Raw genomic sequence first — 23,938 nt, 5'->3', positions numbered from 1 at the left:
TCCTCTAATCCATTATGTCCTCCCTTGACCATTTACTATTGCTATGTGAAAGAACAAAATTAGTTTGGTTTGGAAGCCCCTTAAATTAGGGTTGGAAGAAGAATCTATTTCCCGCTTTGATGTCTGGCTCTTACAGTGGCTTAAACATGATCAAGTGATGGATGAATCTAAATGCACGTTGGTTTTTCTTCCATGGCAAATACGGAAGGCGAAATGTTCCTTTATTTTTTGAAAAACAAGTGATGCAGCCTGAAGGGATTATTCACTCAACTCTCTGCTACTTTGACATTTATCAGGATGCTAATCGTTGGAAAGGGCTTAGCCTGAGAGCTCAATATGAAGACTCCAAGTGCATTGATGCTGACAATTTTATCAATATTGATCAACACGAAGCAATAATAAATGCAAGCAGGGCATATGATAGCAAAGCTAAAGTGGTTAGGGTTGGGTTCTTAGCTTGAGATCCTTAAAATCAATATTTCAAAAGCATGGGTTGCCTTGTAGATGCTATTTTGCCTTTCTACAGTGAAGCTTCAATAATGCTTTTGGGTTTGCAAAGGTGCGTAAATGCTTTTGTAGATATTCTAATATTTTGATTTTGTCTGACTATCTCCAACTATTGAATGATAGTAATGGTGTTGAATCTTTTCTTGATTGGAGCTCATTTACTATCATGGATAATATTTGATCTCTTTGTCAATCACCAAGCTACGTTTACTTTAAGTGGATTCCAAGACACCTCAAAAAAGATGCCAATTGGATAGCCCGTGCAGCAATAAAAAGGATGTGCTTTTCAAATTGGGTCTTTTTCGCTTGCTTGTCCCCTAGATTAAAGTCTTACCGACTCCATGATTTTTTTTCAAACCCATTAGCTAGTTTCTGCTTTGCTGCTTTCATTTGTTTTCTGTTTGTTTGTACTATTGGTTTTTTTATCATCTGTGTAATGAATTTTGTTGCGTAATAATACATGTTTAGTTTTTGGCCAAAAAAAAAAAAATTAGAATGTCAAGAATCAATTCAATGGCACCCCACACTCTCTTAAGGAAAGGATATCGTGGTTTTATAGCCCATGTGATAAAGGGATGTATGTATATTGGGCATGTGTTACTTTTATTTTCAAGTGGAAGGGTAACCCTTGGTAGGTATGCAAGTGTGTGTAGGCATTTGTATGTGATTAATTTTTTTTTTTTGTAAAAAAACTTAAGGTTAGAATGTGAAACACCATTTCTCAACGATAGTTAAATGTTATTATAGGATGATATTACATTATTTTTGAAATTTTATGATAACAATTGTATTAATTAAAAGTTAAGAATGCTAGTTGCACTTGAAAAAAAAAAACTTCTAGAATAAATGTGTCCTTTAACCTTTAATGAATATGCTTACATTGTATGAAATAACTGACCTTTTAAAAAAAAAGAAAGCTTAACCTTCTAATGTAACAAGGTTCTGTTAGATTAGAACATACTTCTTTTGTAAAAAATATAAGGTATTTTTAATCAAATTTCATCCCCAATAAATATCATAGGGTATTTAATAGAAATAAATTTAAAAATATAGGGTTAGTTTGAAAATAGATAATTACTTTATTGAGGGTGAGATTCGGTTAAAAATGCCATATATTTTTAAATAGAATGAGTATTATTTATATTTTTAATAAATTAACTTTAATACAACAAAAACTGCATATTATAAAATTTGTCCTTTTTAATAATTATTCATTTAAAAATACTTTATATTATATATTATTTAAATAACTTTCAGTTTATTAAATTAATTTATAAAAAATATATTTAAATATAAATTTTATTATAATAACTAATTTTTTTTAAATTAACTTTTGTTAAATATGCTTTTAAGAAACGAACTTTATTTTCCCGTTCCCACATCCACATTGTAAAATGTAGTATTGGCATGATTACCATAATCGCCACACTTGTGAATGCGTTGCTTTCATTTCATTCAATTGCACCTACCCAATACCCATCATAAAAGAAGAGTGAGCCTGATTACCCAAAAAGGAAAAACGAAAACGGGGAAAAAAAAAAGGAGAGAGAGAGAGAGAGCGGAGAGTGAGCCTCTGTGCTGTGGTAGTTGCAGGACGAAGCACTTGAGACGAGAGTGAAAATGGAGGGAACTTCTTGAATCTCCGAAGCGATGGCGGAGGGACCGCCAATGGAGGCACATGATTACTGCTTCAAGTGCCTCCAACTTCGTATCAAATCCGATTTCTCGGACCAACTCGTTTTCCACTATGGCAACTCCCCTTCGGCTTTTCCCTTTGGATCCTCGGCCATCGTTGGGGTATCACTTTCTGTGTTTCTACTTTGCTCCTTCATTTTCATATCAGTTTCTTCTTGCTTGATTTGTTTTGTTTTTCGAAACACAGATTTCTTGTGCCACGGGTGGTGAGGTTTCAGCTGGTCAATTTATATTGGTCTATAAGCCCAGCCTTGAGCAAGATTGTTTCACTAAATATATGTGAGAGTCGAGCCCTTAGTCTTAGTAAATTCGGTACTTTGTAATGATGATTGTGTGAAACGCTTGCCATGTTTGAGCATTGGTCGGGATTGTGTTGCCTTTTCTCTATTGTCTATTCCTTCTTTTTCATTCTTGCTGGATTATGCTGTTCAGTAACTAATGGTTAGAAATTGTTTTTCCCCCCGTGTTTCAGTGACGAATATAGTCTGGATAGTGATGATTGCCGTTCAAGTAATTATATACCTGGTGAAAACCAGTATAATAGTGGGTTCAATGGTGGTATTCAAAGAGATAGAACTTCTTTGCTTGAGTCTGGAAGAAGAAAAGCTTGTTGCAACCATTCTAGAAGATTTTCTTGCTCCAGGGCAATTGCTGCACTGGTCCCACTTGCTCGCACGGGAATCTCTTCCTATTCTACGTTTGAAGAGGTTGCAGCTGATTTCATGTGTGGTTCACTAGAGGATCACATATTAGATTCACTTAGTCTCATGATTGAGGGCAAAGCATCAGGCCGGGAAAGCATAAATTTCCTTAATTTGATTGGTTTGCCATCATTTGAGGAAGACATTGTTCCAGGTTCGTTGAGGCATCCAAACATAGCTCCTGTTATTGCAATGTTGAAAACATCTAACCATGTTAACATGGTTCTTCCAAAGACTCCCTATACCTTGGAAAGTATACTTCACTATAATCCCAGTGCCTTGAAGTCCGACTGGCATAGAAGGTTTCTTATATATCAGCTACTTTCGGCATTATGGCACCTACATGTTCTCGGGGTATCCTGTGGGAATATATGCCCATCCAATGTCATGTTGACTAATAATTCATTATGGTCTTGGCTGCGTTTGTGGAATGAACCTGAATTGGAATATGCTTTAAGGCCACAAAGGAGTGAAAGAAATGGTTCTACCCTATCAAAAATTGGCTGTTGCAATGGGGCCTGCCAATCTGCTAGCCTTTATGCAGATCTAAAGCTTTCTCCATCAATAGATTGGCACTCTAGCTTTACTAAGTGGTGGAGAGGGGAATTGAGTAATTTTGAGTATTTACTGGTCTTAAATAAATTGGCAGGGAGAAGGTGGGGAGATCACACATTTCATCCAGTAATGCCTTGGGTAATAGATTTTAGCACAAAACCTGATGAGAATTGTGATGCAGGATGGAGAGATTTAAGCAAGAGTAAATGGCGCTTGGCAAAAGGTGATGAACAGTTGGATTTTACCTATGCAACTTCTGAAATCCCTCATCATGTATCCGATGAATGTCTGTCTGAATTGGCTGTCTGCAGTTACAAAGCAAGAAGGCTGCCTCTGAGTGTTCTTCGAATGGCTGTTCGTACAGTGTATGAACCTAATGAGTATCCTTCTACAATGCAAAGGCTCTACCAATGGACCCCTGATGAATGCATTCCAGAGTTCTATTGTGATCCTCAAATTTTTAAGTCAATTCATGATGGCATGGCAGATTTGGCAGTGCCTTCATGGGCAGAGAGTTGTGAAGATTTCATTAAATTGCATCGTGATGCATTAGAAAGTAATAGGATTTCATTGCAACTCCATCATTGGATAGATATCACATTTGGGTTCAAAATGTCAGGTGAGGCAGCCATTGCTGCCAAGAATGTTATGCTTCCTGTATCAGAATCAATGATGCCAAGATCAACAGGACGCCGGCAGCTCTTTACTCGCCCACACCCCATTCGTCATAGCAACACCAGAATAACAAGTCATTCTACCAATAATGATGCCAAGGTTTATAGACAAGTGACTGGATTGCAAAGTGAGATCCTTTCTGAAGCTGGTTATCTGCAAGAATTAGAAGCAGCATCAAAATTTTGTGAACATGCTAGGCATTTGAGTGCTTCTTACCATTATCCATTAAATATACTAGAGGGGAAAACCTTATCTTCAAAAGATGCACCAAAGGAGACATTAAGCCAAATTATGTCCAAACTATCTCTGATGGGCAAAGATCACATAGTGCCTTCGAAAATTGATCTAATTAGTTTTCTTCAGCATATAAAGGAGGAAGATGAATGTTCATCAGGATACCCAGACTTGTTGCTTTGGAGGCAGAAATTTTCTTGTTCAAAAGTTATCTCTGAAGATGTTGCAAGGGACATATTTTCTGTTGGTTGTATCATAGCAGAACTCTATCTGTGTAGGCCACTCTTTGATTCAATCTCATTGGCAATATACCTGGAGGATGGAACCTTACCAGGATTTCTACAGGAACTACCTACTCATATTAGATTACTTGTTGAAGCATGCATTCAAAAAGATTGGACACGGTAACAAGTTGTGTGTGTGAGTGTGTGAACGTTTTTGTGTGCACATAGTTGATCTGCTTAGGTGTTTGTGAATAGTTTTGTCCATTTATGCACCAGGAATTTCTATATATCTTATGTTAGTGGATCCACTTGTTTTCCTACCATTTTATTGAAGTATCTATTTTGTTATACAGGAGGCCAACAGCTAAAACTCTTCTGGAATCACCTTATTTTCCAAAGACTGTAAAATCTGCCTACCTGTTTCTTGCTCCACTTCAGCTTCTGGCTAAAAATGAAACCCGCCTTCGCTATGCTGCAAATTTTGCCAAGCAGGGAGCCTTTGGGGCAATGGGCACATTTGCAGCTGAAATTTGTGCCCCCTTTTGTTTGCCACTTGTTTTGGATTCTGTGGATGATGCTGAAGCTGAATGGGCCTATATACTAGTTACAGAATTCATAAAATGCTTAACAGCACAAGCAGTGAAAACATTAGTCTTGCCAACCATCCAAAAAATCTTGCAGGCTAGTTTTAAACTTTTGTGAATTTCAGTAAGTATGTAGACATTTTTTGCCCTCTTATTTTATTTGACTTCTTACCTATGCATCTGTATGCGCTTTGCAGACTACAAGTGACTCTCGTTTGAAGGTTTCTCTTTTACAAGATACATTTGTACGTGAAATATGGAATCGAGTTGGTAAACAAACATATCTGGAAACTATTCATCCATTAGTCTTGTCAAACCTGTACGTTTCTCCACATAAAACTTCAGCCATCTCTGCTTCTGTGCTGTTAATTGGTTCTAGTGAGGAGCTTGGTGTACCCATTACCATCCATCAGGTTTTTTGCAAGAACCTTGATTACCTTTTTTGTTGTTCTGCACAAACATACACTCTCACATGCATGTAAACATTGTCATGTTTTAGTAACCTTCAATTTTTGGATCAGACAATCTTGCCTCTGGTTCACTGCTTCGGGAAAGGACTATGTGCTGATGGAATTGATGTGCTGGTCAGAATTGGTAATCTTGGTTCTTTGGCTTAAGATTTTGCCATCTTTCAAAAAACTTGAGACCTTGATGGGCCTGCTGTTGTTAGCACCTTTAATTGAAGAGATAAGGAGAAGATGGGCCTGTGGGTTCTGATCCAATTAAGATTAAGGAAGCCAATCCTAATCTAGAAAAGGGAGGAGTGGTAAGGCTGATGAAGGGGTATGAAAAGGAATTTGAGGTTGGAGAAACTAGCTCTGACGCCTAATGATTGTATGATGGCAGAGAAAGAAAGTGGTGGGAGGGCATGTCAAGGATCGTGCACTAAGGAAGTGTCATTTTGCTGGGGAAATTAGTAGAGATTTTAGCATCTTGGAATGTGGAAACCCTATCTTTACTATTTTTGCATTTTATATTGTTACATGTGTTTTCCTGCTGTTTATTTTGTATTTCCTTTGCTGGACTGGATCTCCTATTCTACCTATCCTCCTATATTGGTAAAGTTGGTTGTGTTATTCTGGTCTAAGTAATATGCAGAAAGCAGGTTTCCATCGGACCTTCAGCTTGTAAGCCCCTTTCATTCTTTGATTTCTCAGGTGGCGTTTTTGGGGAATCATTTATTGTCAAACAGTTGCTGCCAATACTAAAACACATGGTTTATTACTTCATTGATGTATCGTGCATGAATAAGCCTGATCCTGTCCAGAGCTGGAGTGCTTTAGCACTTATTGATTGTATGATGACATTAGATGGTCTTGTGGTTTTCCTCACACGAGAAGCTATTGTGAAGGAACTACTCGAAGTATGGTTGTTGTTCTATATAGCCTCCAAACTGCTTGATTGACTGTAAAATGATGTCTAACAACTGACTGTCAAATCAATTATAAATTTGCAGGATCAAAGGTGTCTATGCATTGAGGTTCTTAAGCAGAAATATATGGAAATTGCGGTGCTTCAGGTTCAAATTATCTATTGGCTTGCTTTAATCCATTGCTTTTTAAGATCTGTTGGTTCTAGTGCCACCTTTGCTTCTTGGGTTTCCCAGGGATTTTACACTCTGAGTTAATCATCAATCATGAAGAAATTTTCTTGTGTTAAATGGACAGTGGGTTTTTTCACATGTTTCTTTGTATTGGAACTGATGAAAATGAAGAGTCATGTATGATTGAGGTTTGTGTCTCTTGACTCTAGGGCATAGCAAACTAACAGTAGATGCCTTATGTTCCTGCAAGCCCCCAAAGTTATGAACTCTTTCTGGTTCTTTCTTACCTTATTTTTTGGCTAATATACCTGGCAGTTGGATAAGTATGCTTCTCCTTCCTTATCATGCATATGATCCATTAGCTAATGATTTAATTATTGACTCTTCTTGACCAAAAAAAAAAAAAAATTATTAGCTCTTCATGCTTATGTTGATCAGGTTGCTGCCACAACTTTATTTGCAATTTGTCAACGGATTGGTCAAGACTTGACAGTGCTTCATATTCTACCAAAACTCAAGGAACTGTTTGATGAGCTTGCTTTCTCAAAGGAAGTTGCTAAAGGTTCTGCTACTGCTGGCAGAAGCTTGAAGATTGCCAACTTAAAAATTGGTGGGGAGTTACAAATTGAAAGTCGAATGGATCTAGTGTAAGTGTCAAATTTGCTTACTAGACTAGATTTTATGCTGGTAAAATATGCTTTGCTAGCTCTTTGATGTGAGACTGGAAATGAATTCAAGAGAGGTGATAAGAGAGAGAAGTGTAAGATAAGTAGACAGGAAAAAAAAACAAAGGCTTTAAAATTTCACCTTTAGAAAGCAAAATTAATGCTAATACCATACACACATATATTCATATGCAGGTTGCTTCTCTATCCTTCTTTTGCATCTCTTCTTGGGATAGAAAAACTTCGTCAATGTTGTGCTACATGGTTGCTTCTTGAACAATTTCTTCAACGACGTCATAATTGGAAGGTTTGCTACTTTTTTCGTTGTTACATATGTCCCCATCCAAGCAGAGACTTGTATGTGTTTATTAATATGATTGTTTCCGTGACATAGCATCATGTACATCTTTATTGCTCTTATTTCTAAACCCATCATGATTCAGTGGGAATATTCAGGAGAGTCATTAAAAAGTGGTTCAGAAAATATTATTGCTCGAAGACCTACAACTGCCAGGGGATTTAAAAATGAATACAATCCAGCAAAGTTATTGCTTAATGGGGTTGGCTGGTCAATCCCACAATCCCAAGGAAGTAGAAATTCCAAGAACTTGATCTCCCCGAGACGATCAAATGCACTTCATCAAAGTTCAGCATTAATGTATGAAGGAATGCCATATCAAATGAATTATGAACCCTGGTTTTGGTTTCCTAGCCCAGCCACTATCTGGGATGGGCCTGAATTTCTTGGGCGTGTGGGGCTTCAAAAAGATGACCTTCCATGGAAGATCAGAGCATCTGTTATATACTCTATACGTGCACATCATGGAGCTGTTAGGTCTTTGGCTGTATGTCAAGATGAGTGTACTGTTTTCACTGCCGGAGTTGGCCAAGGGTATAAAGGAACTGTCCAGAAGTGGGAACTCAGTCGAACTAACTGTTTATCTGGCTATTATGGCCATGAGGAGGTTTGCTTCTTCTATCTCTTGGTTAAAACAATACTCCTCAATGATTAGACATGCTGCATTATGTAATTCCTTTTAGCATCACATATTTTGATGACAGAGTTTGCATTTAAGCAGTGTCTTAGTTATATAGTGAAACCTCACTGGTTGGTGGGAAGTAGTTCTACAAAATACAAAAAATTATTGTAGCCTAGAATTAGCCGCTAGTTGACATGTGCTCATGATTATTGTATGACTCACATGATGTTCTCGTTTTCATTATTAGTAGCAATTCTTTTAATGCATTTCACTAATCATCTATCTCAATTGTAGGTTGTGAATGATATTTGTATCTTATCTTCCAGTGGAAGAGTGGCATCTTGTGACGGAACAATTCATGTTTGGAATTGTCAAACAGGAAAGACAGTATCAGTGTTTGCCGAGTCGCCAATAGAAGTTGCCCACCTTTCAAGCCAAATATCTTATCAGTCAAAGATTAACGGTGACCAGGCTCATGTGCTTAATTTGAATACATTATCAAATGGAATATTGTCTAGTGCCTTTGATTCAAGCCTTTATACTTGTATGCATCTATTGGACTCTCCCGAAATTCTTGTAGTTGGCACTGGAAATGGGTCTCTCAGGTGAAATTTACTCTCTAGTTCAAGTTCCATTACAATCACATGCTTTGGAGAAGATGTTTGTGTGATAAAACTTTGACCTCTTGCTGTACTGTACAGGTTCATTGATGTTGCTCGAGGTCAAAAGCTTCATATCTGGAGAGGGGAATCTAATGAATCTAGTTTTCCCTCTCTTATTTCTGCCATTTGTTCCCCTAGGGCTGACAAGATGCAAGCAGGTGGAGCTTCTGCTTTGCCATCTTTAATTGCAACTGGACTAAGTTCTGGTCATTGTAAATTATTTGATGCAAAGAGCGGAAATGTCATTGCCTCTTGGAGAGCTCATGATGGATATGTTACTAAGGTATGCTCACAAGTGACCATGGGAATACCAAATTTGATTTTGCACAGAGCTTCATTGATGTTATCTTAAACTGCAGTTGGCAACACCGGAGGACCATCTGCTCATTTCTAGCTCTCTTGATAAAACATTACGGGTCTGGGACTTAAGGATGTAAGTGCTACACCGAATCTTTGGTTCATCAGCACCATTTTCTGTGTCTCGTTCTATCCTTTTCTTTTTCTACCTTAAGTTCAAATTTTTGACACGTCAAAATCCGTGGAAGTCAAGACGTGTGTGATGGACAGAGGAATGATGACCTGTGTATCATATACACCTAACCCATAGGTTTTGTGTTTTCATAACTAGAATGTATTTATGATAAGCAGGTTTCACTTGAAAATTAAGAATCAGTCTGCGGATAAAAATGATTGGAAAACTGTTCCAGCAATAATTTTTATGTGTTCGTATCTCCAATTCTGTGTAATAAAGTGCCAGACTTCTCGATTGTCGGTTGTTACATATGAATGTTGTTTAGCTTGATTTTGATAAATTTTAGCTGATTACAGACATCTATTTCCCTCCTAGGAAAAAAGTAATGAAACTACTAAGCCTTTCTCTGCACTTTGGAACGACATATCTTGGTGCTCATTTTTCATTATTGTGTCAGGAATTTTCAATCACAGCCCGTCGCTTACAGAGGTCACTCAGATGGTATATTAAATTTCTCCATTTGGGGCCAAGATGTTATTTCAATTTCGAAAAATAGGATTGGGCTTCTATCCTTGTCTAGATCTGCTGATGAAGCGGTATGTTTCTCTCTCTCACACGCACATTGTGTTCAAGGTCTTGTAAAATTGTAAAAATTGTACCACAGCATGAGTGTAAAGATTGTAGCATAGCATGAGTTTGGAGAATATTAGAATGTCAAAAGTGTTAATCATAAATTATGAATGCCAAATGTATCAAGGTAATATGACTAAGGTTTTCATGACACAGGACGGACAACATCACATTAGTCCCCAGAAACTCTACACATCCGACAATGGATCAAAAAGCTTGTCAGCGTTGTCAAGTATTAGTATCCTTCCATTCTCTCGTTTTTTTCTTGTTGGAACAGAAGATGGTTATCTTAGTATCTGTTGTTAGACATGATTCTTCTTTTTCATATTTTCAATCCACGCGTGGGCAATAGGGAATTCTTTTTGTACATGATGATGAGCATTGCACAATATAATGTATCACTCATAGGAAATTCCTGTTAGAATATATGAATAGTTCCAGAAGTTTGTTCAGATTATAGTCGTGAAATAGATCAGTATGGATTGATTTAGGGTTGGGTGAGAAAATTTCAGATTTGAAGTTGAGCTGGGCTCATCAAGGCAGGGCATGTTTTCAAGTTTGAAGAGTGCTTATAGAGGTATTTACGGATTACTCATCAACAAAGTCCTCACATCCGTAGTAGAATTTTATTCTATGATTTAATCTCATGACCTTGTGGGATGTAAACCAAATCCTTACAAATTAAATCAACTTTTGTTATTTGAGATCTTTCATGTTTTGATTATTTGGAACTTTAATGGGTGGGCATTGATCTATCAAAAGTTTTTCCCGTTCAAAGTCAAAGAATATAGATTAATAGTTGGACCCAGAAAATAGAAAAGAAAAAAGGACGTGGACAAACAAGTGTGTGCAAAAATAGAAGTCCATCAAATGCTCCTTTTGTCCCAATACATAGGGTGTTTTTTATAAGCTTGTTCTGTTTCTAAATATGAGGGGTATCATAATAATTTTGAGTAATTAGATAATTTTTTTTTTTAATATCTTAAAACAAGAAAACTATATTAATTGTTTTACCCATCACTATGATATTAATTATGTATGTTTATTAATTAGAAAAAGTTCATTAGACCTATTAATAAATTTGTAGGTTAGGCTTTAAAAAATTAAAACTGGCCTTTTTAAGTAAATAGATTTGATTATAGGCTTTAACCTAGCTTTTTAGCTAAATAGATCAGGTTATAGGTTGGCTACAAGTCCCTAGACTATTTCCACCTTTAGTTAAAAATGTCTTGTTTGAATTTCCATTAAGGAAAATGCTTAGATTTAATGCCTAATCATGTTTTCAATAAGAGGATACATGTGGAAAAAAAAAATTATATATAGGGATTGAAGGAGTAGCTCCATGATGCTAGAGTATTTATGTTGTAAGGTCCAAGAAATAAATGGAAGAAAAATAAAGTGTATCATATTAGATACTCTTTTTGTTCCTCTATATAATGTTTTTTTTAACCAAATCTATTTTTAATCAAATTTCACATATTAATAAAAATTTTGTTATTCAGTTAAAAGCATATAAAACAATTTTTTAGTTTTGCTCTTAATAATATTAAAATTAATACTGTTGATAAGTAAAGTACATTATTAATATCTCTTCTCAAGAATGACAAAATTATTCAATTACTCAAAATTATTTTGACACTTTTTATATTTAGAGGCAAAACCAGTATATAGAAAATATCCTACAGAGACATAGGGAGTAGCAATTATGAAATGATTGAGAATATCTTAATTAAGAAACAACTTCTAAGGTCCATATAAAACTATTTTTATTGTTAGTACTGCAAGTTTACATCATATTTTATTATGTGACGTTCATGTATAAAAAATTATGTGAAAGTAAAATTTATTTTCTTTATTTATCTCAGCACACAAGTTTGGGTTTTCCAACTAGCTCTAGCGCAAGTAACTGGTTGCTTAATTCTATTTTATCATTCATCCTCTCAACTTAAAATACGATAAATATTACGTGTTCACCTCCTCTCTCTTCTTCATGTTATATTAAAGATATGTTGACCAACTGATAAGAATTGGTTATGTAAAAGTGGTTAGTTACTCGTAATATAACAAATCATCATTAGAAGAGATGTTTACTTTTAATGCATGTTTATTATTATTTATGAGTATACACAGGTGTTTTCTACTAAACATTACATTAATATCCAATTATGTCTTAAATAGGATTATGTCGGCAAATAAAATAAAAGATATGCTTATTGTTGTTGTTGTTGTTTGCATTGGTTGTAGCATGCTGTAACCCTGGTTATATTTTAAATTTAAATTTTGAATTTTAGTTTTGGGGCAAGCGGACATCATCTATCCATAACATTAGTTTAACAACTCAACCGACAAATCATAAACAAATGAAAATTACCTCCAATCTCTGTATTAATTATTACTCCAAATATTACTTCCTCCAATCCTTTTCATATGGCCTATAATCTAACTTCATGAGATTAATTAAGGAAGCTTCTTAAAATTAGTTAAATGTCAATTATTATTTTTTACAAATTTTCAAAATCACCCTTATAATAGTATAGTTTAATGGTTTATTTAATAGGAGAAGAGGGTGTAGAAATAAAGAGATACAGGCCTGCTCAAATTTCACCTATTCAGATAATGGTGTAAAAATAAAGAGATAAAAGCATTTTTTTTTAAAATAAGTTATAAATATTTCATTAACGTTTGTGAAGAGTTTTGCATTAAAGAATAATAGATAAGGTTTTATGAGAAATTCTTGCATGAACCTGATATATCACGTCATCCATACTTTATTTGATAAAATTGCACCAGTTTAATCAAATAAATTTTATGTTTCCTCATTTTTAATAACTTTATTTTTAAAATAGAGTGTCGTTTTATTTTTTTTATCTCTCTATAATTATTAATAATAGAATCAATTTATATTTATAATTATATGATATTATATGTTTTTATGGGATAGAATATAAATGATATGGACTACCTGTTTTATGTAAGAATTTATGAAAGTTTTATAGAGGATTGGGACACTAATTTATTACTATTTGTTCTAGCAAAGATCCATTGCATTTGGATTTCAATCAGGATCCATTCAATCCATTCAATACTCATATCTTCCTGTAGCTTTAATTATTTCATTTTCACATTACAAGTTCTGCATCTCAAATATTTCAGCGCTTCAAATTTTTATCTGTTAACATATAAAATATTTAACAAAGACAATGAAATAAAGATGATTATGATTGAAAATACAAGAAGATAATCCCTTTGGATTTACACCAAATTCCAAAACTATTTTGAGTTGAAATAATGAAGTGAGGGTCTATGTTAATTTCATCTTTTAGGTAGGATTAAACCTCCTTAACTTTTAATGGAATGTGATGCCTTTTATATATATACTCCCTTACTTAAAAACTATAAAGCATTTTTAATTAAATCTCACCCCTCAATAAAGTAGTTACCTATTTTTAAATTAACCATATCTTTTCATATTTATCCCTATTAAACACTTTATAATAAATATAAAGTTACTATTAATAGGGGCACTTTTGAAAAAAAACAGCAATGGTTACACCTTGAAAGACTAAAAATGCCTTACATTTTTTAATATCCAACTCTTCAAAAAATGCTTTATATTTTTGAATGGAGAGAATACATTTTAGGATCATTGACAACTAAGTGATTAACACTAGTCATTTTAACTACTCCAATATTATCTTATGATTTTTTTTACTTCGAATCTTGTAATGTTTTTTTTTGTTATTCATTGAAATTTTGAAATGAGCATTTATACATAGGTAACATGACCATGTGACATGCTCCCTCCGTTTAATATATTACAAAGCTTCATTTTAAAGCATTGTGTTTAAAATATAAAGCATTTTAAATTTTTCAATGTACAATTAATAATTTTTTTAAGAAATATATCAATTAAGAGTGTAATTAATGAGATTTTATAACTGAAACATCATATTCAAAAAGAGTAAACATAGAAAGAATTTATAATTTTAAAGACAATTAACTAATTTTTTGAAGGATGTAATTTGATTAAAAATGTCTTATAATACTAAACAGAGGAAATAATATTTAAATATTCAACTATTCAATGTATTAAATAAAGGGAAAATGATAGTTAAGTCATAAATGAGTGAATTAATGATAATTAGATAATCTTTCCGTTTCTATATATAGAGAAAAAAATTATATCACATAATTTAAGAAAGTTGGTTAACCATAATAATTATGTCTAAAAATAAAAAAATTAAATTAAAATATCTTATGTTAATCAACATAAGCATGCATTAATTATTTTTTATTAATGTAAATTATGAAAAAAAATTTAAAAAATGTGTAATAAATATTTATTGAAATATATAATTTTACTTTTATAAAAAAATAGAAAATGATAATTTCTCTTACAAATAGAAACGGAGGGAGTTCCCAATAAAAATTGATGAAAAATAAGTTATAAATATTAATTTAAAGGATAAATAAGCGAATTATCCTCTAAATTTTAGACCCAATAGCAACATAGTTTCTAAACTTGCCTATTGTATAAATTATTTTTTAATTTTTGAAAATGGTATAATTTAACCTTGCTATTGACAAAAGTTAATTTTAATAATTAATTGACTAGAAAATAACATAATAGGATCTCAAAAATTACAGAAAATGACAAAAAAATTTCCCTTTTCTGTAATTTTTTGCATCATTTATTGTAATTTTTTGGGGCATTTTTTAATAATTTTTTTGTTCTTTTTTTTTGCCATTATATGGTAACTAATGATTAAAATTAATTTTTATTAATGATAGGGATCAAATTACACTATTTTAAAAATTAAGGGAGAAATTTGTATAATGAACAAGTTAGGGGTTTATGGATTTAAGGGTTTAAAGAATAATTTATTCATTTGCCCAGATTTAAATAATAGGAAATTCAAAAGTTTTAATTATAAATGAAATATTTATTATTTAATTAAATTTTAAAATAACTCTCATTTTATAATTGAAATTTTTATTTGGAACTACTTGAATTAATATTTATTACTTATTTATAAAAAAATTATTATTCTCCCTTAAATAAAAATATAAACCAATATCAATATATCAAAACCTAAAAAATTTGTAGGAGCAGTATAAGAGTCCATCTATTCTATTATTTACTATATTATTATTATTACTTACTATAATTAATAAGTATAACACCCTTACTTTACTAAGCATACTATCAACACTATAATCAAGTATCAATTATAATAATGAAAGATTTTGGGTCAAATTTCCTTTAAAAAAAATGGACTGGCCCAAAAATATTGGATATATACTCAAATAAATAACCTTGCAAAAAAATAGATTACAACAACACATCAACTTAGTTAGTAATTATATTAAAGTCAAACTCAAAGCATACAAATTTCAAAGCCATACCATTCAACTCATGAAAAAATTAGACCGCATAGCACTACTATAAAATAAACTTTTCATGTTGCATTTTTAAGTTTTTTCACGTCACAATTGGAGAGGATATCATACTGGGTGACTTAAAATAATAGTTTATCTACGTCAAAAATATCTATGACATGAAAAAGAATAAACCCACATCCTTTTTAATATTAAGAGAGGTAGTTTTTACATAATCCACGTAGACCACATTCTTATTTTACTAAATAAAGATGTGATTTTCATATAAACCACATCCTCCCTTATAAGATTTGGACATGGTTCATAAACAAACCACGTCCCCCTCTAATAAAGGGAACATGATTTCTCATTGAAGTACATAGAAGAGAAGCCACATCCCTCTCTATAAAGGAGGACGGGCTTTGTCATTCCAAATGACCATCTAAAAAGGAACCACATCCCTCGATAGTAATGGGGATGTGGTTTCTTAAAAACCTACTTCCCCTCTACCAATTAAGGGACGAGATTTCACATCCACACTATTATCCCACGTCCTCTTTATCATAGGGGAGATGTGGTTTGTTCTGTATTACGTCTCTCTTTTAATAATGCGATGTGGTTTTGTGTAATTTCTTTTTTATATTACAATTTGTATTTACTTGATAATCAAAACAAAATCTGTTAAAAGTATGCCACAGAAGCGGCCAATTCAAACACAAAAATCCAGCAAAATAGCAACTCATTTACCATCATTCATAAATTATCACAACAAAATATACCAAATGCATTGGAATAGCAAAACTATTGTCACCTATACAAGTGTCAATATTGCAGCCAACTTCTAACAAACTGCTTAAACACATTAGGGCTTATATTCTTCTATCTAACGTAATGGACAAGCTATAAAATTACTATGTAAAAGCTCTTAAAGAACATAACATGCTAAATTGTTTTGAATGTTAGTCGTATAGAGGTACTCATTGTCAAAAAGCTGCAAATTTTTATCAGATGTCATTAGATATTCAAATTTTAAAGCCTCGCAAAACTAATATTATTAATATAAAAATAATGTAACTTATCATGTGTAAATTTTCGTTAGTTTCGAATTGAAATCTCATACATATAATGAATAATATAATATTCACACTCTGTACTCCCTATCTGGCAATGACATTGAAAATTAAGAATCAAATGATAAGTATAAATAAAAATGTATGTAAAAAATTTGTGGATAAAAAGTATTAAATTGAAATTGCTTACATTTGGAAAAAAAAATCCAAGTCAGTGATGAATTTTTTTGAGATATATTTTTTGATGGGCGGTGCTTTCTCCCCAATCATATAATATGTCTTTAATGCTCTATCATGAAGTTTAAATAAAATATAAAGTATTAAAACAAAAATAAATATCTAATATTTATAAAAATAATCTTAACTTACGTGTTGAATATATTTTTAGTTTTAACATTCGGTTGCTTGCCTATGGAAACAAAACTAATACATCTCGTGCAAATATGGGCATGCAACACAAAGGGACCAAGGTAAATACAAAGAGACAAATGAAATCAATACATGAAAACATAAAAAAATTATCAACTTAATATTATATATGTATATATATATATATATGTATATCTATATGTATATAAAAGAGCTTGCCTTCATTGGGGCCAGATAACATGACAATTTTATTTTTGAAATAGTTATTGCCATGTATCTCATCCATCACTGATATCGTTGTAAAGCCGATGTCAAAGAAGCTGGACACAAAAATGCAAATTGATCTTTTTCATGGTCCAATGCATAAATTACTAAGAACCTATAAACATAAGGACACAAAAAAATTATTTATATAAATTAAAATAAAATGAAAATGAGATAGAATAAAGGTAATAAAATTACATGATAGATAAACATAGCCATGAGATATCCAAACTCCCTCATCAATAATAATTACAAGATGTCTTTCTTATCTATTGCAAAAGGATATGACTTGTCTATACTTCACAATTCCTTTAGGCATTGCCAAATTGACATAGGCTTTATCATTGCCTTAAAAAAGTTCATGTAATTGTAAAAGAGCAACGTAGTCCCTCAGCATAATCAAAATCCTAATGAAACATGAAATCAATAAAAGTTATATAAGTAATTAAAAAAGAAAAATCAAAGAATAATGAAGAGATTTTCTACCACTGGAATTGTCATCTCTGTGTCAACAAGTTTTTAGCTATAAAATGAATTATCCTATGTTTTGCCTAATTTTTCAACCTCATCAGTAGGGAATGACACATTCATGTTCGGCTCAAGAATAATCTCAACTGTCACCTTCACTTGATAATCTAAAATACTATGTTATGGATTGTTTTTGTGCGCATATATAGCCATGTTGAACTAACAATCTGCTTCCAGGATTATCCAAGTAAAGAAAACAAACTTTGTTCCTCTTCTATTAAGAGACTAGAGGCATGCAGTGCCATCTTTGATGAATTACAGCTATCTTTAGTGCTTTAAAAGCACAAGAGAAGTCTGGAGAAATAAGTAAACACAATGAAGAAAATAAATAAAATAAACAAAATTAATATCAAACTAATAAAAGCAATGAAAACCTAGGGTTTCCTACTACCCAATTCCCTGCCCAATGTCTTGTGTGGTTCCCATGTTGATGACCATGGATCTAACCTCTTGAAGAATCTGCTCACAGAGCAACAAATTATCCTGCTTTTACTTTCAAGCACATTCATCTCTAACCTTTGCGAAAAGGTAATCAAGCTTAACTCTTGATACAACTCCTGATGAGCCTCGTAGAATTGGTCTGAAATACTCCTTAAAACCAACTACTTTCCTACCCCTTTAACACGACCAGAATAATTCGTTTTCCAATTGCTGATGCCAAGATATTCATTCTTCCAATGAATTGAAATGAACCTTGGGAAGCTTATTCCTCGAGTGAATCCTGTAATATACAATTAATGAATTTATATTAAAAGATACAAAATCTAAATTTGATTTAATCTGTTTAATATAATTACTTACAATTCGTTAAGCAACTTTAGCAACCTCCGGAGTAATATATTGGCCTTTCTTGATTTTGGCCTCTTTCCATTTCCTTTGACAAGCTGGAGGAGCTAGGGGATGAACAACAATACTGGGGTCAGATCTTGTAGCTTCCTCCAATTGCTTCAAATTAACTTCTAAGCATAAAATCAAGAACCACCAATCTAAATTTAAAAACCCAATAATCTATAATATAAAAAAGAAGCAAGCATTACGCGAAAAAAATGAAGTCATCAGGTTATTACACTAGGATGATCCTCTAATATCAAATGATTCAAAATAGACTTAGGTTTTAATTCAGAAGATCAAGAATGAGATCTACTTCTCCAACTCCTTTTCCCGTGCTTGATCCTGCTTCTTCACTGGAATTATTGAAAGAAAGGGGTGAGATAACAATATTAGTAATCAAGGTTTTCATAATGTACTCAACCTTTTATCATTAATCTTTATAATAATCCCATGTCATAATAGGGAACAAACTTTAAGTATGCATGCATAAAGGAATCATCCTTAGGTTCACATGTCCATAGATCCCCTAAATAATATTAATACTGGGTATGATCACAATCAATAACAACCATTTGTAGCAGAATTGCAGTCAATTGGTGGGAGGATGAATGTCACAAAACACTGCTACAGTTGGCCAAGTGTAGTTGGGTGAAGGACATTATATCACGTGGTATATTAAAAGTTCACTTACTTCCTCGTTACATTTAACATGCAGTAATGTATAGACATGGTCTTCTTTTTCATATTTTCAATCCATGCTTGGGCAATAGGGAATTCTTTTTGTTCATGATGATGAGCAAAACAAAATATAATGTATCATTCATAGGAATTCCGGTTACAATATGTGTATAGTTCCAGAAGTGTGGTTAGATTAGAGTGGTGAAATGGTTTAGTTTTGGATTTATTTTGGGTTAGGTAAGAAAATTTCTGAGGCCCAACATGGCAAGATTTGGGACCTATCAAGGGAAGACTTTAACAATTAAATGTTATTTGTGGTCTGTTGTAAGTTGCTGGTATTTTTTCGTTCAAAAAAAAAAAGTTGCTGGTATTTGAACTAGAAGATTTAAATTCCTAGATACAATAGTTTTTGCACATGTAATAGTCAAAATTGATTTCAATAATTTAATTTAATTCAATTTAAATCCCCTACAGTACACCCAGGCACTTGTTGGAAGAAAAGGTAATATAGTTGTAAAATAAATGTGATTATATATCTATATATAGTCACCCAGCCTTTTTTTTTTTGGTCCCTTGATACTCATCCTTTTTTTAATTTCTCTTTATATATATAATATATTATATATATATATCTATGTATGTGTCAATGTGTGTGCTATTTAGTTATTTGGGATTGCAGAAGATCAATAGTGAGAGATCTTCCCTTTTTTAGTACATATTTAGGAAATTGAATTTATGGAGCTCACTAGAATTATGCTTTTTTTTCAGGCGTAAAAGAATATGCTTATAAAATATTTTTAAATCACTTACCAATCATTCTCAAGGAATATAGATTAATAGTTGGACCCAAAAAAAAAAACAACAAAAAAGGACATAAATAGTGCAAAAACAGAAGTACATCAAATAGCTCCATAATGCTAGAGTATGTATCAGAACAGAAAACATATGGAAGAAAAATAAAGGGTATCATATCATATATATAGCTATTAAAAAATGATTGAGAATATCTAAATTATGAAACATCTTCTAAGGTCCTCATAAAAGTATTATTATTGTTATATTATTATTATTAGGAGTTTACGTCATAGTTTACTGTGACTTTCATGTGTAAAAAATTATGTGAAATAAAATTTATTTTCTTTATTTATCCCGGCACACATTTTTGAGTTTTCCAACTTGCTTTAGTGCAAGTAGCTGGTTGCTTAATTCTATTTTAAAGATAATTAATCTAACAAAATATACTGATGAGGAGAAACAAAGCATCCTTTTTGGTGACAACTATCATGAAAAATTTAAATTCAAGTATATTATTATTATTATTATTGGGTATTAAATCGGGAAGTAGCTTTCTCAGTATAATATATTCCACTAATAAGACTTAAAATTCAAAATATCAGTATTATTGATTATTGAATTTCGTTTACTCAATCCAGCCTCATAAAATGTATTATTTCATTCAAGGTTATCAAACTTACGAATTTAAATAAACTCATAATAGATATATAAATTTGGATTGTAAACTCATAAAAGTTTATTTTTATGAATAAAAAATAACTTTTTACCAACTTATTAATAAATAACCTTTAAAGTATATAATTAAATAATTAAATAGCATCATTTGATTTAAATATATTTTAAATGTAAATAATTGAAATTAAAAATATTAATTTTTGTTTTTTATTTTTTTTTTTTGAACTATGTCCTATTGCTTCTACAAAGCGACCTGTACATAGTACATATCTAACTCAACTTAATTAAAAATTAATAAGTTTAGCAAGTTTAACTGATTGCATTTAGTTTAAATTTATAAATAAGTTGACACGATTTTAAACTAAAAAAAAATATAAAATAGTAAATTTAGAGAGTTGACTCACGAGTTTAGTTGAGTTTTCATGTAATTCGAATTTATAACTAAGTTTATCATGATTTTATAAGTTAAAAATATAAAAACAATTCCAGTTGACTCAAAAGTTTAACAATTATGCTTTCATCCTCTCCTATCTCTTTATTAAAATATTTTGTGGACCGGGTTGAAGTAATAATAAAAAAATAATTTTTTTATTATTTACTTATAATAATAATAATAATAATTAATCAATTGACTTAAAATATGATAAATATAACCTAATGTCTTCATACTTGTCCATGTCCTCTCTCTTCTTCTTGTCATATTAAAACTACGTTGTCCAATCACTGGGAATTATATATGACGAAAGATACTAATTCTCACAATATAAAAAATTAATATTTAAATATTTATTAAAAAGAGATACGTATATTCAATATCCAATCATATCTTGAATATGATTGTTTTTAATAAAAAGATACTTGTAACTAATAATAATGATGATGATGATGATATGCTGGTATAAAGAAAGACATGCTTAGCTTCTTTTTTTTTTTTTTTCCCTTGCCCTGGGGTAGCAATTTTCAAACCTACTTATATTTTAGATCTGAATTTTGAATTTTAATCTTGGGCAAGTGGACATCTACCCATAATATTAGTTTTAACAACACAACCGACACATCATAAATAAATGAAAAATTACCTCCAATCTCTGTATTAATTATTACTCCAAATATTACTTTCTCCAATCCTTTTGATAAAGGCCTATTATCAAATTTTATGAGATTAAGTTAGTTGCTTAAATTTAGTTAAATGTTAAATTTTTTTATGACTTTTCAAAATTACCCTTTTATATAGTATTGTTTAATTTAATAGTTTAATAGGAGAAGTGGGTGTAAAGATGAAGAAATAAAAGCATTTGACCTTAAATTGACCCTACAATTAATGTTTGAATATGATGGAGATAGTTGTATAATAAATAAGTAAATTATTTCTTGAATTTTATATTCAATAGCATCATAGACTTTAAATTTATTTATTATATAAATTATTCACTCAACTTGTAAAAATAGTGTAATTTAATTCCTGTCGTTAACACAACTTAATTATGACTGTTAGCTGACCAAAAAATAACAAAAAAGAACATAAAAAATTAGAAGAAAATAAGCAAAAAAAAATTTCATTGTCCCTTTCTGTAATTTTTTGGTCCTTATTTGTAATTTTTAAATCATTTATTATAACTTTTTACACCTTTTCTATAACAATTAAAATTAATTTTTATTAATGTAAATAGTCAAATTGTACGTTTTTAAAAATTAAGAGAATAATTTATATAATATACAAATTTAAAATTTATGGTGCTATTAGAATAAAAGTTCATGAGTTAATTTATTTATTTAGCTATGTATACATATAGATAAATGGGAGCTTTTGTTGAAATGAGTTTTAAATCTTTCATTAAAATTTGTGAAGGGTTTTATATTAAAAATCAACAGATAAGGTTTTGTATAGGATTAGGATAATTTATTATTTGTCTACGAAAAGATCCGTTGCATTTGGATTACAATGAGATCCATTCAATGCATCGAAATGCTCATATCTTCCCATGCTTTAATTATTTCATTTTCACATTACAAGTTCTGCATCTCAAACATTTTAACTCTTTAATTTTTTTATTTTATGGTTTTTTTGGACCTGGAATCTTATAAATTTTTTTGTTATTCATTGAATTTTTGAAATGAGTATTTATACATAGGCAACACGTGATAAGATTAAAAAAAGGGAGAATGACAATTAAGTCTTAAACCAGGAAATTATTAATAATTAGATATTTGATAATGTATGTTTAATAATAAATTATAAATATCAATTTAAATAATAATAAATTCTGGAGTTTCAATTATAAATAAGACATTTAAATTTTAAATATAATTCTCAGTTTATAATTGAGATTCTTGTTTATAATTCTCTAAATCAACATTTATAATTTATTTTATTAAAAAAATATTGGAAACCTACTGTCATTAATTTCCTGCATTAGGACGTTATTGTGTATTTTCCATCACAAAAAAAAAACACTAACCAATTATCAATAATACAACTTAATTTAAACTCGGTATAAACAAAAAAATGTGTAGTTTTCGGTCATAGTATCAAGATAATTAATAATTTCAGGCCAAAAAATAAATATAATTAACAATTAATAATAAAATATATATTTATAAAAAGACCGTACTATTACAGTATAAACATTATAATTAATTGATTTTTTTCTGAGTGTTATTGTTAGTTAATTTATTTACTTTTTAAGCTCTGTGTAACTTTTTCTTTTAAATTTTTCATCAATTTAATTAATTTAATTTAAATGTTAAAAATAATTGTAAATTTTCAACACTTACAAATTAGTACTTATATTGGGCATAAAAAAACTTATGATTTCATTTCATTTGTTCATTAACCAAAAAATTAAATTAAAAATTAAACAACAAAAATGAAACTCGAGGCATAATTTAAAAAATTAAATATGTTTTCGAAATAAAAATAAAATTAAATAAAATAATTAACTTAAAAAATAAAATTCAAGATGAAACTTATTCTAAAGATAAATAAACAAATTGTTTCCTAAACTTTAAGTTCAGTAGTACCATAGATCCTAAATTCGTTCATTATGTAAATTCTTTTCTCAATCTTTTAAAATCATATATTTTGGCCTCTGTTGTTAGTAAAAGTTAACTTTAATTATTAGTTGATAATAAAATAATAGAAGAAACCTAAAAAATTATAGAAAATGACCAAAAAGATTTTTTGATCCTTTTCTATAATTTTTTGAATCATTATTATAATTT

The 23,938-nt window shown here is 31.0% G+C and overlaps 1 protein-coding gene across 2 annotated transcripts; it reads left to right on the top strand.

Moving 5' to 3' along the window:
* Window positions 1-2,016: 2,016 nt before the first annotated feature.
* LOC129320754 (protein GFS12) lies at window positions 2,017-10,831 on the top strand. Of its 2 annotated transcripts, XM_054966333.1 has the most exons (16): window positions 2,017-2,304; window positions 2,390-2,481; window positions 2,675-4,771; window positions 4,945-5,272; window positions 5,373-5,588; window positions 5,697-5,769; window positions 6,333-6,538; window positions 6,632-6,694; window positions 7,157-7,365; window positions 7,579-7,690; window positions 7,827-8,348; window positions 8,658-8,968; window positions 9,065-9,308; window positions 9,385-9,458; window positions 9,955-10,093; window positions 10,284-10,831. In XM_054966333.1, exons 1-16 carry the CDS (start codon window positions 2,158-2,160, stop codon window positions 10,431-10,433), a joined length of 4,983 nt encoding a protein of 1,660 aa, XP_054822308.1. In that variant the 5' UTR covers window positions 2,017-2,157; the 3' UTR covers window positions 10,434-10,831. The 2 variants fall into 2 exon arrangements, with proteins under 2 accessions (XP_054822308.1, XP_054822309.1); XM_054966334.1 differs by lacking the exon at window positions 2,390-2,481 and having other exon boundaries at window positions 2,022-2,304.
* The last annotated feature ends 13,107 nt before the right edge of the window (window positions 10,832-23,938 follow it).

The sequence above is a fragment of the Prosopis cineraria genome, unplaced genomic scaffold (genome assembly GCF_029017545.1).
Source record: "Prosopis cineraria cultivar Desert tree isolate PC_DT_omini unplaced genomic scaffold, ASM2901754v1 PC9, whole genome shotgun sequence".
In the NCBI taxonomy this organism is placed as follows: Eukaryota; Viridiplantae; Streptophyta; class Magnoliopsida; order Fabales; family Fabaceae; genus Prosopis; species Prosopis cineraria.
This window is presented reverse-complemented; position numbering and strand designations above follow the sequence as displayed.

What these genes read in the sequence shown, in the direction of transcription:
- LOC129320754 (XM_054966333.1), top strand. Translation starts at nt 2,158, where the DNA reads ATGGCGGAGGGACCGCCAATGGAGGCACATGATTACTGCTTCAAGTGC. An exon ending in TGGAAATTGCGGTGCTTCAG is followed by an intron (nt 6,695 to 7,156) that starts GTTCAAATTATC and finishes TATGTTGATCAG; the next exon opens with GTTGCTGCCACAACTTTATT. An exon ending in GCTATTATGGCCATGAGGAG is followed by an intron (nt 8,349 to 8,657) that starts GTTTGCTTCTTC and finishes TCTCAATTGTAG; the next exon opens with GTTGTGAATGATATTTGTAT.